General features: G+C 43.6%; 1 protein-coding gene across 1 annotated transcript in view; it reads left to right on the forward strand.

Moving 5' to 3' along the window:
* Positions 1–2,144: 2,144 nt before the first annotated feature.
* Positions 2,145–15,953, forward strand: part of slit3 (slit homolog 3 (Drosophila)) — a 237,875-nt gene continuing 224,066 nt past the window's right edge. The window contains exon 1 of the mRNA XM_076103197.1: positions 2,145–2,728. Coding sequence (XP_075959312.1) covers positions 2,538–2,728 — 191 coding nt within the window. The 5' untranslated portion in view covers positions 2,145–2,537. The remainder of the gene's footprint in view (positions 2,729–15,953) is intronic.

Below are 15,953 nucleotides of genomic sequence, written 5' to 3' on the forward strand. Positions count from 1 at the left end.
TGGGTACTGTCTTACTGCTGTGTGAGCTGTTGGTGGTTATAACAACACAGACAGGCCAGGCTTACTCTCTTTGACAGGCTGCTCGCTCCTGTCCCCCCGGGCATGACCATCAGGGAGGAAACCTCGAGGCAGACCCAGGAACCTCTGCAGGGATTTCATTTCCCTGGGGGGGGCTCATAGGGATCCCCCAGGAGGAGCTGGAGTTAGTGGCTGTGAAAAAGAACTGAGCTGCTCAGCTGCAGCCGTCGATCTGACACGAACATTTCGAAGCAGCTTTTCTTCTGTCCCTTGAACATTAAAGGGGAGACTGTGTGGGAGAGATCTTCAATGAGCCAAAATAAAAAGGAAATGAGATGAAAATTGGAGGATGGAGAACATATCCAAAAAGAGGACATGGGAACTCATAAAAAGCTAACACTTTTCCCTGAAGCTGTTTATTATATATGTTATAATATATGACACCCAAGCACACTTGTGGGTCACCCTGTGTACTGTTGTCTGTACACAGGGTGAAACACCTACTTTACAATGTCCCCTAAACAACTGAGGGCAGATGGTTCAGTCTCTCAAAACCTGCACTCAGATGATCCCGTGTTTAATTGAAAAATAAAATAAAATCACTAACCTGACGCTGCGATTACTGATAAGTGATGTTTACTGCCACCAATGTCCACTGAACAACAAAAACTGAATCGGCTGCGCGGACACCAACACCAGAAGACTGGTAACTCTCAGGTATGAATATGCCATAATTGAGTGTTCGAGCGGCACCTGAAAATGAGTACATGCTCAGCAGGCATGAGAAGAGTTATTCTTAGGAGAATATCTCTCTTACTTCACAATTCATTTGTTTTCAAGAGTATCTACTTCCAAAGTTTGGTCTCTGGTGGGGTTTCCACTGACAGGAAAACTGATGTTTTAATTAGTTCAATTCCCAGAATGAGACACTAAATTACTCAGCTTGTATTCCAGGCTTTGCAATATTTATGAACTTTCGACTGTTAATTATCGACCAAAACACTGCCGAGAAAAACTCTTTTCAAATGTTTTGACATTTGCAGCAAAAATCTCCCAAATGAATTGAATTAATTCGGAGGACACTGGTTTAATGAGAAGTAAAAAAAAATAATGTTATTGCTGTAACTGCAAACTGAAGGCCACTAGTTCACAATTAGTTCATGAAAGTTTCCCCTTCTACCAGTAGAGGGCAGCAGAGAGGCACCCACACTTTAGAGAGCGGACCCGCACTGAAAAAAAGTCTCTTCTCACTTCTTACTGCTGCACTCAACAAATGTGTGTGGAAACCAGTGGAGTGAACTTTAACAGTGCTCACTACCAAATTATGTGGAAACTCAAATCCAAGTTTATGTCAAATATTTGGGAGTGGTCATATCATCTTATCATCAAATAAAATATTTGCTTTTATCAATCCAACTCAATCAATTAATTTAATCCAAGTGTTGGTGTTGTTTCAACTCATTGTGGTATTTTACAACACAATAAAAGACACATTAAGTTGAACAAGACATTTCTCTCAAACTCTGATTATCAGCCCCGCATGAATCAATGAAGTTTACACATATAGACTCCTCAAGGATGATGCATTGGCGTATTTGGCGAGATGGCTCATAATGACGTGGCTCAAAACCAACTAAATGATCACAAAGTAAATCGTAAAGATGATGTACGGGGCCCGTGATGAAAAAAGGACGAGTTGCTGGGAAATGAGATTTTAAAAAAAAAGCGCACCGTCTGCTGCCACGGTGTTTGGTAGAGTTTGGAGTTTTATTCGCATGCGTGAGGAAAAGTATCCCGAGTCTCTCACTCTCTGTTCTGGTGACATCAACCTAGAGAGAGAGAGAGAGAGAGAGAGAGAGAGAGAGAGAGAGAGAGGGGAGAGAGCATTTTGGGGGAAACCTAAGTACAAATCTGTGTACCTCTCTCCAGGCGTAAGGCTACCAGTCTCACTGCGCCTCTGCTCTCTCAACTTATCCCCCCCTCCACCACCACCACTGATTAGGCTACAACTCCTCTGCAACTCTCACTTTTTTACTCCCTGGCAGCCGAGGGGATGTTCCCTGGAAGGAGGTTACACCCCAGCTCAACATTTTCACCTTGGAGAGTTTAGGAGTCAGGCTGATAACTTCTTCTCGGAGAGTTTGTGAATGGGCAGCGTTCCGCGAGGAGACTTTTTTTTTACGCATCGAGTTGAGTGACGCGCTGCGAGATGTTTTAAAAACTTTTTTCTTTGCAAGTGTCACATCCAGGTCCTCATTCTCTGCCCTTTTTTCTTCAATGGCAAGGGAGCGTTTTAAGGAGATTCTGACTGATCGAGTCTCTTGAGAGAAACTTCGGAGAACTTCTGCGGCAGCGATTAATTTCGGTTCCCATCACTTTTTTTTTTTTTTTTTTTAATTATACCACATAGTCGAACGACCTCTCTTGACCTTTTTCGGGATCCTTACTTCCACAACGTCTACTTCCCACCCCGCGGATTTTCAATTAACCCCGGTTTGGAAGTAATTTCAGTGGATATCATGCCTCCGATGGGGCCGGAGAAGCGGGCTCCGCTATGCCGGGTTTGGGCTCTGGTTTTGGCGCTGCTGGTGTGCGCCGCGTCGGTGACTGGATGCCCACACAAGTGCAGCTGCTCCGGGTCGCATGTGGACTGCCAGGGTCTCGGTTTGAAGACCGTGCCGAAAGGAATACCGAGGAGTGCCGAGCGCCTGTAAGTGGAGTTTCATGACAGTTTAAGCAAATCTTATTGTCCGCCTGTCACCAGCTTTCTTAAATATGTTAGTGTGCCCCGTGGCCTTAGGGTGCGCGTTTCTTCCTTGGATTTTACACTGAAATCTTAAGAACAGTGATTTTGTGACATGGAAGCAGTCAATTTTATATTCAAAACAATTTTCATTAATGCATTTTATTTTGCATTAAAATACCTTGTCCTATGATTGAACCTATATCAGCTCATACAGCTGAGTAACTTTGACTTTTTCCTTAAATTAGAAAATGGGATAAACATTTCTACCAAAGTCTATAAAGTTAACTGAGGTGTCATTTCAAACTTTTAGAGGCAATTTAGCCTGATAAGGCTGACAAATGGGAAAATAACCCACTCTTTCTAGTATTAGGCTATACATATATACTTATGCAAAACAAGGGGTAGTTTTTTGGGATTGGTTACAAGTACAGTATATCTCCTGGCTGAATGAATACAATACTGCAATCCCTTTGGTTGTACACATGATATATGGTGCACATGATACTGCCCTAAAATTCACCAGTGACCCCAGTGAATGGAGGCAGTTAATAAAACAGTGCTGAAGCAGCTTTAGAGCGAGTAATTAAGTCTTTAAACAGGTCAAATCAAAAGGTGAGAAGACGCAGCGAGTTCAGCTTTTTATAATCTTCAACGCTCGCTTTAAAGTTAAGACTTACTAAAGTCTTTCACATGTTCCTTAATTTGGGCTGGATCCTCAGCGATTTGTGTGAACTCCTCTTCACACTTTTCTCTTGAAGAATTACTTTCAGCGTGATTTTTTTCGAAACCTGGTGACAGTTAGTTTCAAATGATATTCACTCCTAAGGCAGAGACAGACCCCTGACAGCCGCTGCTGCTGCCACCTCTAGCCTGATCTTGACACGTATACACCCCCGCAGCCACACACATGCATTCACAAACACACACCTATGTCGTTAAGGTATGGAAGTGATTATGCACGATAACGGAGCAGCCAAAAGCCCCGCAGGGGATCAACAACAGACCTAACCCTGAGACAACACACACAATCAGCAGGCTGGAGAGGGAAGTGGGGGGGGGGGGGGGGGGGGGGGGGCATGTTTGTTGATGCGTTGATGTGTGCATGTGGGGGTAGCAATGGATATGAACATATGATTAGCATACGTCCGTGCATTTCTTACTGTTTTAGATATGTTTGTGTATTTGTGTCCGCATGTTTGTGTTGGCGAGTGTGATTGTGTTGCTTGCGTGCGGTGCGAGTGAATGTGAACTTCGAGGCCCATACCTCTCCCATCCCGCCGGACTGTCGTGACCTCCCAGGACCTGTTGGCTTTTACGCAGCAATCACCCGAAGACATTTACACCCTAGGAAAATAAATAATTAGAGCGGGCTGTGATGGGGGGGGGGGGTGTAAGGGGGTCCCCCCTGCCTCACGCTGGGGTCCCCGGGGTGGAATATTTGGGGTAGCAGCGACCCCCCCCCCCCCCTCCACCCCCTCCCCTTTTTACTCCAGAAACTGTGTTTATGTTTCCCTGATTTATCCAGGTCAGTGTTTCAGCTGTGACTTTGGCCAAGAGTTGCTCTTTTCCTCCCTCTTTCTCTCCCTCTTTCTCTCCCTCTCTGCCCGCCTTCATCTTTCTTTGTCTCTGCGCAGACATATGTTAGGGAGTCTGAGATGGGAAACATTAAAATGGATGAGATTGGAGTTCTAAAGGTTACGGCAGATGGGAAACTTTTCAGGAAAGAGAGATGAGTGTTATTGCCCTGAGCAGGGATTTGGCTTTGACAACTGCGGGATGAGGTCCACGTGGACAACAGATTCTAGCAACAAAAGTGCCAAGTTTGTTAAACGTTATGAGTAAAACTGCTAATTTGCATCGAAGTAAAGTTCCAACAATTCTTGAATATCTCCTTAACTTTACAGCAGTAATACTGAATATCGACATGATCAATGTTTTTATCCCGTTTCACCTTTTTACTTTCAAAACGGCACTTATTTGCAACTGTTCGTTGTAGCCTAAGGGAGAGCAATTGGACCTTCATGTTGTTTTAAAAAATACATAAACTCATCATTTGGTTAGTTGTGAATGAAAAACAAATGCCACTCTGTGACTTTTTATGTCAATCGTGACTGGAAAACAGGACAAGACGCTGACGTGTTCGTAGCTTTTGAGAGTAAAACTTCACCTTGCATTTAAAAATTCTAACGGTGATCAAACCTTACATTTCTTTTCCGATTTTGGTGTTTGGTTGTGTCTCATGGTGAAGTATTGGTTTTCTTTATAGACTCAGCGTTTTGCAGAAATGTTCAGTTAGATGAGGATAAATCCATAGAGAGGGAGAAGTACAGTATTCTCCACCAATAGTAGTCCCACCACACCAGAGTACAAGACCACAAGACATGTGGCGTTCGAGTAAGGGACATGACTCTCGCCTTATCTTGAGTGGAAAATCTTTTTCAGCTACTACTGCACTGCTCCCTTTAGCGCGCTCGCTCAAGCCACATGTACCGAACAAAATACTCTCTCTCGACTCTGTGGAGGTTACTGAAAACAAATGTAGAAAGTCGCTGTTACGTGAAGAAGAAGAACACGACACAGATCGAAGGAAATGGGGCACAAGTCCAAGGCTTCATGATGAAATCACTTCAGGATGTACTTTTATATTTGTACTTTGAAGGCACATGGCAGCCTAGAAAGTCCAAATGGATAATGGTGGAAAAATCACCAGTGTGGTCCTTTTTTAACCTGCAGAGTTAGTCCCCACTTACTCTTTTTATTGCTAACACAGTTGCACCACCTCCAGAAGTGAAGAGTGAGAGCAACAGTCAGAGCTAGAGTCCACCTGTCATAAGTACAAAATGAATCTCTTTGAAAGCCCCCGTTTTCTTCACTATTGTAAACAGAGCATTTGGAAAGGTTAACGAGAAAAAAAACTGTGGTCGCCTCAACTGTTCACTTAACATACACACACACACACACACACACACACACACACACACACACACACACACACATGCACTCGCACTCACAGGCAGCCTCACAGATTACCTCAGGCCAGTCAATTCCGTAATGTCCTCCTTGGGAAGCCACTTGAGACCTCATTTGCATCTAATTTGAGTGGAGGGTTTGGGGGGAGGCTTAACAGGCTTAACGAGGTTGGGTAAAATGGATTGGAAAACAGGGACGGCTTTTCTCTCCGGGGTCCAATTCACACCTGCCCAACAGGGACTGGATATATACCCACACACGCACACACACACACACACACACACACACCCTGGAGTGTTGATTTTTAGTCTGCAAATTCCAAACTGTTGCCCCAACTGCAGTGAAACGAGGGGAAATTGAGGCCTGTAAACTCTAAAAGGGTGCCTTCGATTGGTTGAGCTGCAATCAGGACAATTTTTTTTGTGTTATATGTATGATGACATATGTTTTCTGTATGTCAAACTGAGTGTTGATGTGCGTGTTTGCAGTTGAGCGAGTTCACTGCTGGAAGCGGCAAGCTGCCTGAGCCAACTTAACACAAACTAATTCTGATTTTAACTCCTTATTTTTCTTTTCCCTCTCTAATGGCACTTTGAGGAAGTTTTGGCAAGTTATTTTTACGAGCAACACCTTCTATACTTTCTAAAGCCTCATCTGGCACAAGACGGAGGTCTTTCTTTCTTATTTCCCTCCTCAACTCTTCCTGTTAACATCAGCTTTGTTTCTCTTTCAGACGTCTCTCGTTCTTTCTTCCCATCCCTCGACCTTCCTTTGTTCTCCTTTGTGTTAACTTCCTCCATTTCTTATTCCCGCCCTTGCCTCACTCCACCTTCTATTCTGCCCCATCTCGCTCTCCCTTGCCTCCTCCCTGCCTCTCCTCACCAGTCTCTCTCCGACCTCCGCCTCCTGCTCCAACACACACTCACACACACGCACTCAGTTTGCCAGCAGCATCTCTCCAGTGGAGTTTTCACAGCTCCCATTTCCCCTCAGTGTGCCAACCTACCACAGAGCGCACACTGAGATCCTGCCACTGTGTGTGTGTAAGCATCAGTGAGTGTGTGTGTGTGTGTGTGTAGAGTGGACACACACACGCTCCAGCCTCTGCTTCTGGCTCTTATCAAAGCTTGGTGTTGATTGGTCAATGGACGCAGTAACCACCACACCCTCAACTATGAAATGGCATTCCATGGTGGGACTGGAATCTTTGTGCGTGTGTGTGTTTGTGATTTTTACTTTGGTGCTTACCTGTGCATGAAGCAAACCAGCTAATTTGTGCTGACGAAGTTCCCGTCCCCTAAATTAAGAATAATCTGATGGGATCAATAACAATCTCTTTCACTGGAGTACTGTGGCGTTCGCTCCAGTTTTTGGCCTCTCTTCTTTCAGTTGTGACCCGAGCATTCGTCTGAAGTCACTGCAAACAACTAAAAAGTCGGATAAGTCAAAGATGCACTGCCATGAATCTCCGCTGACCATGCTGTGCTGGTTCTTCACCGACTTTTGTGGAAACCACGGAGCTAATTACTAAGTCAGCACACATGCTTTGGGGACTTGAATTGAAGCCACCGTTCAGTGAAGACTGTTCTTTACTGTTGGGTTATGATGGTGATGTAATACATCTGAGGAGCAGCCGAGGGTTATTGCTCTACCAGACAAGTCTAAACTAAGAAGCAAAAGCCACAATGAGCTTGCTGTTCTCAGCCTCTTAATGTCGCGCCTATCATCTGCGGCCATCTCGTGGTAACCATTTTGTGCCCTTCCAACTATGTTTGAGTCGGTCATGGTATGCCGAATGGCACAAGTGAGGGTAACCAATATTTAGTCTGCAGTTCTAGGTCAGTGGGTGATATTCTCCCCCCCAAGTTTCTCCAGCATGCGGGCGGTTGACCTTTTTCTAAATAATGACTTTCAGTCGGCCAAGTAGGCAGCAAGCTGGCACTGACGGTGGGCACTGCCCTGCTGGGAAACAGCAATCTGGCAGCATTTAAACACTGTATTCACATGTGCTTTACACACTAACAATATACACACTCACTGGCATACGTACATAGAAATATATGCAGACAAATGAATGCACACTTGCATCAATGTACACATAATTGGACTGCACTTGCGAGGACCCTCACTGACATAATGCATTCCTAGGCCCTTACCCTAACCTTCATCACAACTGTGCCAAACCCCAACCTAACCTAATTCTAAACGTGTCCCTCAAAGGAAAAGTACAGTACATTACAACTTGAGTCCTATGTGTTACATTCACATGCTGACATCTGGGAACATCGCTACCAGGAAGCATGAGAAGTTAGAAGTTAGAAGACTGGACAGGTTGTAAACAAGTCAACAGTTAACAACATTATCTGAAACATTTACACTATATTAGGATAAGCTAGAAGTGAGCACACATGAAATCCCTTTTTGCTCAGAAACAACCGTGTGCGTCAAAGTCGGACCAGTTTTCTTAACTGTGATGGATGTTCACCGCGAATAATTTGGGTGATTATTTCACAGTTTACCCTCATTTGCTCTTCAAAGTAAGTTTTGCTAACCTGGGGGTTGGTTCAACATCCCTATGATCGTCTGACGGCTTGCGGTCCTGGCTTTTTTTGAGTTGGAGTGTAACGCGATATAATTACAGATAAGAATGAAGATTTGATGGCCAAAACAACCAAAATAAGACCCAGGTTGTATGAAACTATAATTGTCTTATAACAATAACCCTTAAACAAACCCTTTGAAGTAGCGAACGCCAGCCAAAAAATAATCGTCAGTCTCAAGGTCTTGAAATGGGTCCTCACAAAGATAGTACAAGAACAAAGACACGAGCATGAAAAAGGTACTTTTATATTCCAAATGAAAACATCCACATGCATGGGAAGATAATTGAAAAAGGAGAAGTTACGCATACAGCCAGCCAGCCACACACACACACACACACACAGACTGCACACTCATCATTAGGCAACAGGCATACACGCTCCCATGCTTTCACCGGATTAAACATGCAATTGGTTGTAGTTGGAAACTTTGACAGACAACGAGAGAGAGAGAGAGAGAGAGACTGCGTCACATAGAAACAACCCAGAGTCACGAATGAGCCTCTGTGACTTTCTCTGCCGAAACAGAAGTCCTCAGACCGGAGGACTTCAGAGTGTGTGTGTGTCATACTGTAACGGCAGTCTGGGTCTGTGCGTGAGTGAGTGCGTGCGTGCAGTGCGCTTGTAGTCGTTTGATGTTAACAAGCTATGCCACTGTTTTGTTAGGCCACTGTTACCAAAGCAACACATTATATCCCTTCTGCTGGGACTTTCTTTTGCTCGCGGTGTGTTTCTGTGTGCGTGTGTGTGTGTGTGTGTGTTTATTTGTGTGCATGCAATAATTGTGTACACTACGACAGTGTGACTTGCACCATAATTTCCCCTTTCCGGTCCGATCTTCGTCCAAGCCCAAAGTGACAGAGCTGTTTATGTTGCAGCTGGGAGCTGATGGAGAAGCCTGTCACTGCACTTTGCATGTGTGTGTTCCTCCATCTCTCTCCGTCTCTCTCAAGCTTTGCCTCTATCATTCACTTTCTCTCAGTCTCTCGTTCATCTTAACCTCTCGCATTCTCTTATACTCTCTTTTTTTTCTGACTTGGCCTCTGTTGAGGAAGCAGCAGGCCTTGTTCTTGTCAAGTGGCCTCCCGGCGGCCAAATTACCCCTCTACCCCCACCCCATATACTTACAGTACAACAGTAGTAAATCTAGACAAAAGCAATGCAGCCCAATAAACTCCGGCAAAGAAAAGAGCTAACCAAATACAGCGCTGGTTTATAGCCCTCTTGGCTCGTGACTCCAAAGAAAAGGATGCTTGCAGACGACTCCCTGATGTGGTCAAGCCTGCGTGGTCAACAGTGACACCAAACTATGAGTTTCGTTAGGCTGACATGGCGTAGAGGCGAGGAGGGGGAGAGAAACCAATTGTGACGGACAGAAAACAAAGCAATGGAGGATGAAATGAGGAAGGGAGACACAGAAGGGGGACGCAGTACTCAATGCTATCCTATCACTGCATCAACAAGTAATTCAAAAAGACGGAGACATAAACAGGAGAGGAATTGGAGGAGGAGTGCAGATGAGACGGAGGGAGCTGTATTGTGCATCATTCAGACAGGATTCCCCTTTATGGAGTGAAATGAGTGTGCAAGGAAAGTATTTTACTGACTAAAGGCTCCTTTATCATCAGTGTCTCTGCTGCTCTTCCTCGCTCCTCTCCTCTCTCTGTTTTTGTTTTCGGGGAAAGAAATTCTCCCATATTTTCTTTAGTTTCTCTGTGAGCATTCTAGACCTTGCAAATGTCAAGAATAAGCAGAGTAGCTTATTTGTACAAACAGAAAATAATTACCCATTGTGACAAATGTGTGGTGAGGAACATTGGCCGGATGAAATGTTAAATGTCAAGTGTCAGAATGTTTCCGAGAAGCTTGCATAGCCTACACGAGAAACAATCTCCAACAGTGGCATCAGTGTCTCGCTGCAGTGGCAGTAAACGCATCACACCAGGCAAACCTTTGTCTTCCAAACAGATTCCCCTCAACCCTCAGTGCCGTTAGCAAGTACTTGCTTTTTGCTGTGTATATTCTGCTGTGGCTGAATTTGATGGCTTTTAATTCAAAATCATATATTGAGTTTAATCATATTATTCAGATCTTCATGTGTGTCCTACTCCACAACAGAGGGTCGATGTAAAGATTGTGTTTGGTTTTAAAGGCAGTGCCACAGATGAGTTTGAGAAAGTAAGATTTCTTTATGTTCGGCCATAAAACTTTAAATTTATGGATACTGAGTCGACATGATATCGATGTGAGCCTTTAAAATGCCTGCCATGTGTGATTTTAAAAAGGACATGGTGTCCTCAAAGGTAGCTCTTGTATGAGTGTGTCTGTATTGGATGTTCAGATGCCTTTTGCAGTGTGTGTGTGTGTGTGTGTGTGTGTGTGTGTGTGTGTGTGTATGATGTGAATGCCCAAAACCTCCAAGTGATGATTGCCGTGCATCCCAGAGAGCAGTTCTGTAATATGAGAGAGTTCGCTTCCTATTAGTATCACTGTGACAGAGATTCAAAACAGCAGTAAACGGTCACACGGGAGACCAAATGTTCCACAGAACCCCCAAATTTTCCAAAACTTGTAGATCCTGGTAAACTCTCGTAGACGATACATGGTTTGCAAACGGAGATGAGGACTGAACATGTCATTCTTTGAATGCTTTCCTTGATTACATCTCTTACTTTCAGAATTCATGTTGTACATGGGAATTTTTTATTTTTTTTACTGTAATAGAGAACTTGTTCTACTAGACCCAGTCTGCCTCGTCTTGTATACATGAGTTCTTTATAAGTCTCATACTAAAATATGTTAACTAGTATATTCATTTTGAATGTTCAATCTATTTTGGCTGCGTTGGTAAATCTAATCTGAAGCTCTTCTCCAAAATGAGAGCAGACGGGTAAGTTAAAGTGGATAAAAGAAAAACTTTCCTATCGACATATATATATATACCGTATAATGCAAAATATTGCCCCTTGTTCAAGCTTAGACAGTAAGGATGACAATTATTAGGTTTTTTTGCAAACTGATTATCTTTCACCTTTTTTCTTCCTGGCAACAGGGGCTATACAACTACTTTGACAAGTGGTCTACACTTTTGTTAACCCAGTGTCCTTATTGGTGTACAGATTCAATGTTTACATTACTTTTATCTCTTGTTTATGGTATCTCATCTTTTTCTGCTTTGTAGTCACTATCATTGACTTTGTTGCCCAATTTCACAATTGCTTCCAGGAAAAACTACAAAGGCCTTGTCTTTAACGTTTATTGGATGTGGGGTTTAGCTTGCTACAGAGATGTACACCTGCATGCAAAGAGAGAGCACACTAAATGTCTAATTTGATTTAATTGCAAACCATTATCGTTTTCTTTCGGCTACATATGTGATGTTTTTCATGCTCTGACTGGTTTGGCTTCTGAGCTTTCTTCTCCTTCAGTCGAGCTTCATATCAAGCCAGGTTACAATTAGTGATTCGATCAAAAAAGTCTGAGCAGGTGTTGCATAATGTCATATCAGAACATTTGAAGTAGATGGATTGCAGCTGCATTGAAGGGTAATTTTGAAGCAGCTTGACGCCTGCCCTCTGCTTCTGGTGACAGACACACTGTAGAGAGCGTGGTGCTCGCAGGAAAAGGAAGAAGGCAATTAGGATTCCTTTGCGTAACTGAGATTTCGAGAGGGAAATTGAGCATACCTATCAGAGAGAGAGAGAGAGAGAGAGAGAGAGAGAAGGATATAGAACAAGAAAGGAGGAATGAGAAAGTGAAGCGGTACAAGAGCCTTGTGGAAAATACCAGGAGATAAGGACAGGAAGCGAGCGCATTCGGAAACGAAGCGTTGGACGCAGAACAACAAAGGATGAAAGGGAAAGGATGGAGCGATAGAGAGATAAGGACGCAGTGCCCGATAGAGTGAGAGACAAAGTGGAAACAAGGAAATGTCACACTGCCAGAGACGGAACAGAGAGAGGAAACTGTTAGCCGCAGTAAATCGTTATTCCTCATTGTGCTCCCAGATAGAGAGAAAAATGACAAAGGTCAAGAAAACAAAAACAGGACGGATTGAAATAGGAAGAAGAGCACAACTGAGCGGCCAAAAACCAGACATTTTAAATCATGTCTTCTCTTTTGCAGGTCAGTCTAACTTTTCATTCCATTCAGATTCCTCTCTAGTTATTTCTCCGTTTTTTTCTCAGTAAAGCTGTGCCGTAAGCGAATCAGGCCTTCACACACCAAACGTGTGTGTGTGTGTGTGTGTGTGTGTGTGTGTGTGTGTGTGTGTGTGTGTGTGTGTGTGTGTGTGTGTGTGTGTGTAAAGTCAACCAGTATCATGGCCCAAAGCAGCCAGACTGTAAGGTTCACTGGTTTCACTGGTCTGGGTTGAGATGCGGTGGGGAGCTGCCTTTGTGCGTGTGTTGTATGGTACGTTAATTCTTCAAACACCTGCTGTTTGCATTCTTGTCTTATCCCGTTGTCGCAAACACACACACACATGCGCGCCTTACCTATCTGCCTGTAATGGAAACAAACAGCGGTTAGAGCTTTTGTGCCTCTCGTTAGTTGTCAGACTGGCAGCTGGTCAGTTAAATTTAAAGCTTAGCTAAGCTTTACTGCTGGGTGGGGTGGGCACCCACACTTCAGCAGACCAGGTGCATAAAAATGGCCGCCTCACTAGCTTGAAGTCGTTCAGATCCTCTGCAGAGAGTTTTTTTTAATCATTTTAGGTTGGCCGCAAAAATGTGCTCTACAGCAGAATGATATTGTTTTGTGTAACGGGGGCCCGCTGTTTCTCAGCTCTTTTCAAACAATGTTTTTAGGAATTTCTCCAAAATTTCTGCGTGAAACAAAGGCCTTACTGTACGGTGATTATGGAAGTCCATAACTCAATGCATGACACTCTGGCAGCTTCCAAGGTAGCGAGAGTGGATGAACTAACTCCTATGTGAAGGCTTATGATGGAGCATTGCTGTAGTTCAGGCAGAGCACTGAAGCTGCTCTTTCATTACTGCTGATCGACGTCAGGTGTGTGATTTATGCGTCACAATCATCGGCTCACTCGCCAGACTTGTGGCTTCCGGCTGATTAGTAACATCCAAACATATACAAACAGGTGTGAAGCTCAGCCATGATAACCTGACGCTTCTCACTACTAATCTGCTGACACTCTTTTCCCTCCACCCACCAACTCCAACCACTTAAGATTTTGATATTTCATATATTAATTAAGATTGAATGTTCGTGTATGTGCTTATTCGAGGGGATTAGTTCTCCCTTCAGAATTGTCGCTGCTGTGTTGAGTCTTTGAGAGCCAAATGAAGTGTGTAGCCGTTTCCTATAAACGATCAGTTCTGTGATGTAAGTGAATCTGACTGAAACATAGTTAAACTGTAAAGGTTGTTTGTAACTGCTCACTCTTCATTGCTTTACTGTAGTTGTTTATGCATATCCATTAATGACAAATGTAGAAGCGAACCCCCCCCCCCCACTGTGTAATCATTTCACCCTGCTGTAAGCTGCAGAATAATATTGATCCACATCCTTTTACATCAGCACAATAGCAACATCAAGTGTTATATTTCAATATTTAAACTTGGTCCATTTCTGTGGTTTTAACATTAGAAATCAGACCAATCAGTCCATTAAGTCCTTTCCTGGTTATTGGACCAATAATGAAAATAATATATACAGTTTTGTATGTACTTTAGTAACATTGACAAAATAGTATCCATATCAGACATTTTAGTCGGTGGGAATTAAAATAGTATTTGTTATACACGTGAGTTTTCTGAGACGGCAAATTATGAATTCATGAATGATGTTACTGGCTGTTTACGTTTCAAAGAGCGTCTAGACGCCATACTTTTCACCTGTGTTTCTGGATACAGCCCTGCAACTTGGTGTTCTTTTTGTTTGACAATGTTATCATTTAATTTCACACCACATCTCGCTTTGCTCTGGCAGTGACCTTGGCTTTCTCACTTGTTGGGCGGTGACATTAGATGGGGTGATGGCGCTCCACCTGGCCCTGTATCCTCACTGTTTGTTTGAGTCAAGAGTGGTTTCCCTGGTGAGAGCACAAGTTTCCACTGTGACCAGGAGAAAGATGGAGATAAGGATGGAGAGATTAGGGGAAAAGGCGGAGGTAAAAAAACAACAACAACAACAGAAGAGTGGGAGAATGTAGCCAACTGTAAAAGAGGGAGAGATTGAGATAAAAGAGGAGAGATTAGGGGGAGGCAGAAAAACTGAGGAAGGCGAAGAAAGAGTGTTTAGTCAACTGTGAAAGATAAGACGTGAGAGATTGAAAGAGGGGGAGACACTGTAAACGGGGAGATTAGAGAGAGAGAAAAAAATAAAAAGTGGAGGGTAGGCTGGGATCATGGAGGGAAAGCTGACTGTGAAGGACCGACAGATTGACGTTAAAGAACTGTGAATAGGGAATGGAGAGATGGCAGATATATGGAGGGAAGGAGGAAGGGGAAAACAAAACACTGAAAGAAAGTGAAAAGATGAAGACAGACGGATAGCAGAGGGGTAGGACAGGGAGGAGATGATGGAGAGATGTGGAGAGATGTTGAACAGAAGCATTGGGATTGGATGCTGCCTCAGAGTCACTCAGACGTGAGTGGATACTTGAAATTACAAGTCAACAAAGAAAATAAAACAGTTTCTTTCATCATGGAAGCGACTCTTTCCTCAAGTTGAAAATGACAAATCAATGCTGTATTGAATTTTTCACCGCGTCCAAGAGGGCTTATCAAGCTGCTTCGCTTTCCAAGGAACTGGCAATTACACACACACACACACACACACACACACACACACACACACACACACTGAAAGCCTGTGACAAGATCCAGCAGCATCGAGTGTGGATGACAGGGAAGTGGCTCGCTGTCAGAAACTTATCTGGTGTCTGGAGTGCACTGGCAAGATGGGGATGAGGCTCCGAATCATCGTGAATTTCCTCTCTGTTTTTGAAACAAAAATATCGTTTTTCATGTTGTGGCTGCTTCCAAATGCTTGGATCCCTTGATGATGTGGGTTTATCTGTGATTACAAGGAATGCAACATTATTATAACGGCAACATCATCTTTGTGGTTTAAGTTTCAGACAGTCAGTTTATTGACACATTGCAAAACTATTTTTGCTTTATTTTTGGCATTGTATGCCTTAATTAGTACTTGACAGGTAGTCTGGATCCCCGGATGTGGACCGTGGATATAAGCCTGCCATTGGCCGCATATTACTCTTTCGCATTCTCCTTCTGTTTCTCAATCTCCGCCATCTATTTTGGTTTAAAGAAATTTAAAGTAGCCGGAGTGATTTCCCTCCCTATAACAGAAAGAGAATAGATGCAGCCGGACCTTTTTCCAGAGCTGACACAGCGCTGTGGAGCAGCACAACACTGACGCATCATCATCTCATGACTTTGTTAACGTCAACGTTTTAACAAGCAGTTCCCTATTTACACAATTGGAAAACACGGGGCAACGTTAGCATTCCTTCCAAAATAAATCAATTTAAAGTCCTTTCAGCTCTTTTTTGGTCTCCACCAACTCGTGAGGGGAATATCTGTCTCCTGTATCCTGTCATGCTCTGCAGTTTTGGCCGAAAACGTTTTCTC

This window comes from Anarhichas minor, unplaced genomic scaffold (assembly GCF_050575085.1).
Source record: "Anarhichas minor isolate MPS153535 unplaced genomic scaffold, ASM5057508v1 ptg000028l, whole genome shotgun sequence".
NCBI classification, from domain to species: Eukaryota; Metazoa; Chordata; class Actinopteri; order Perciformes; family Anarhichadidae; genus Anarhichas; species Anarhichas minor.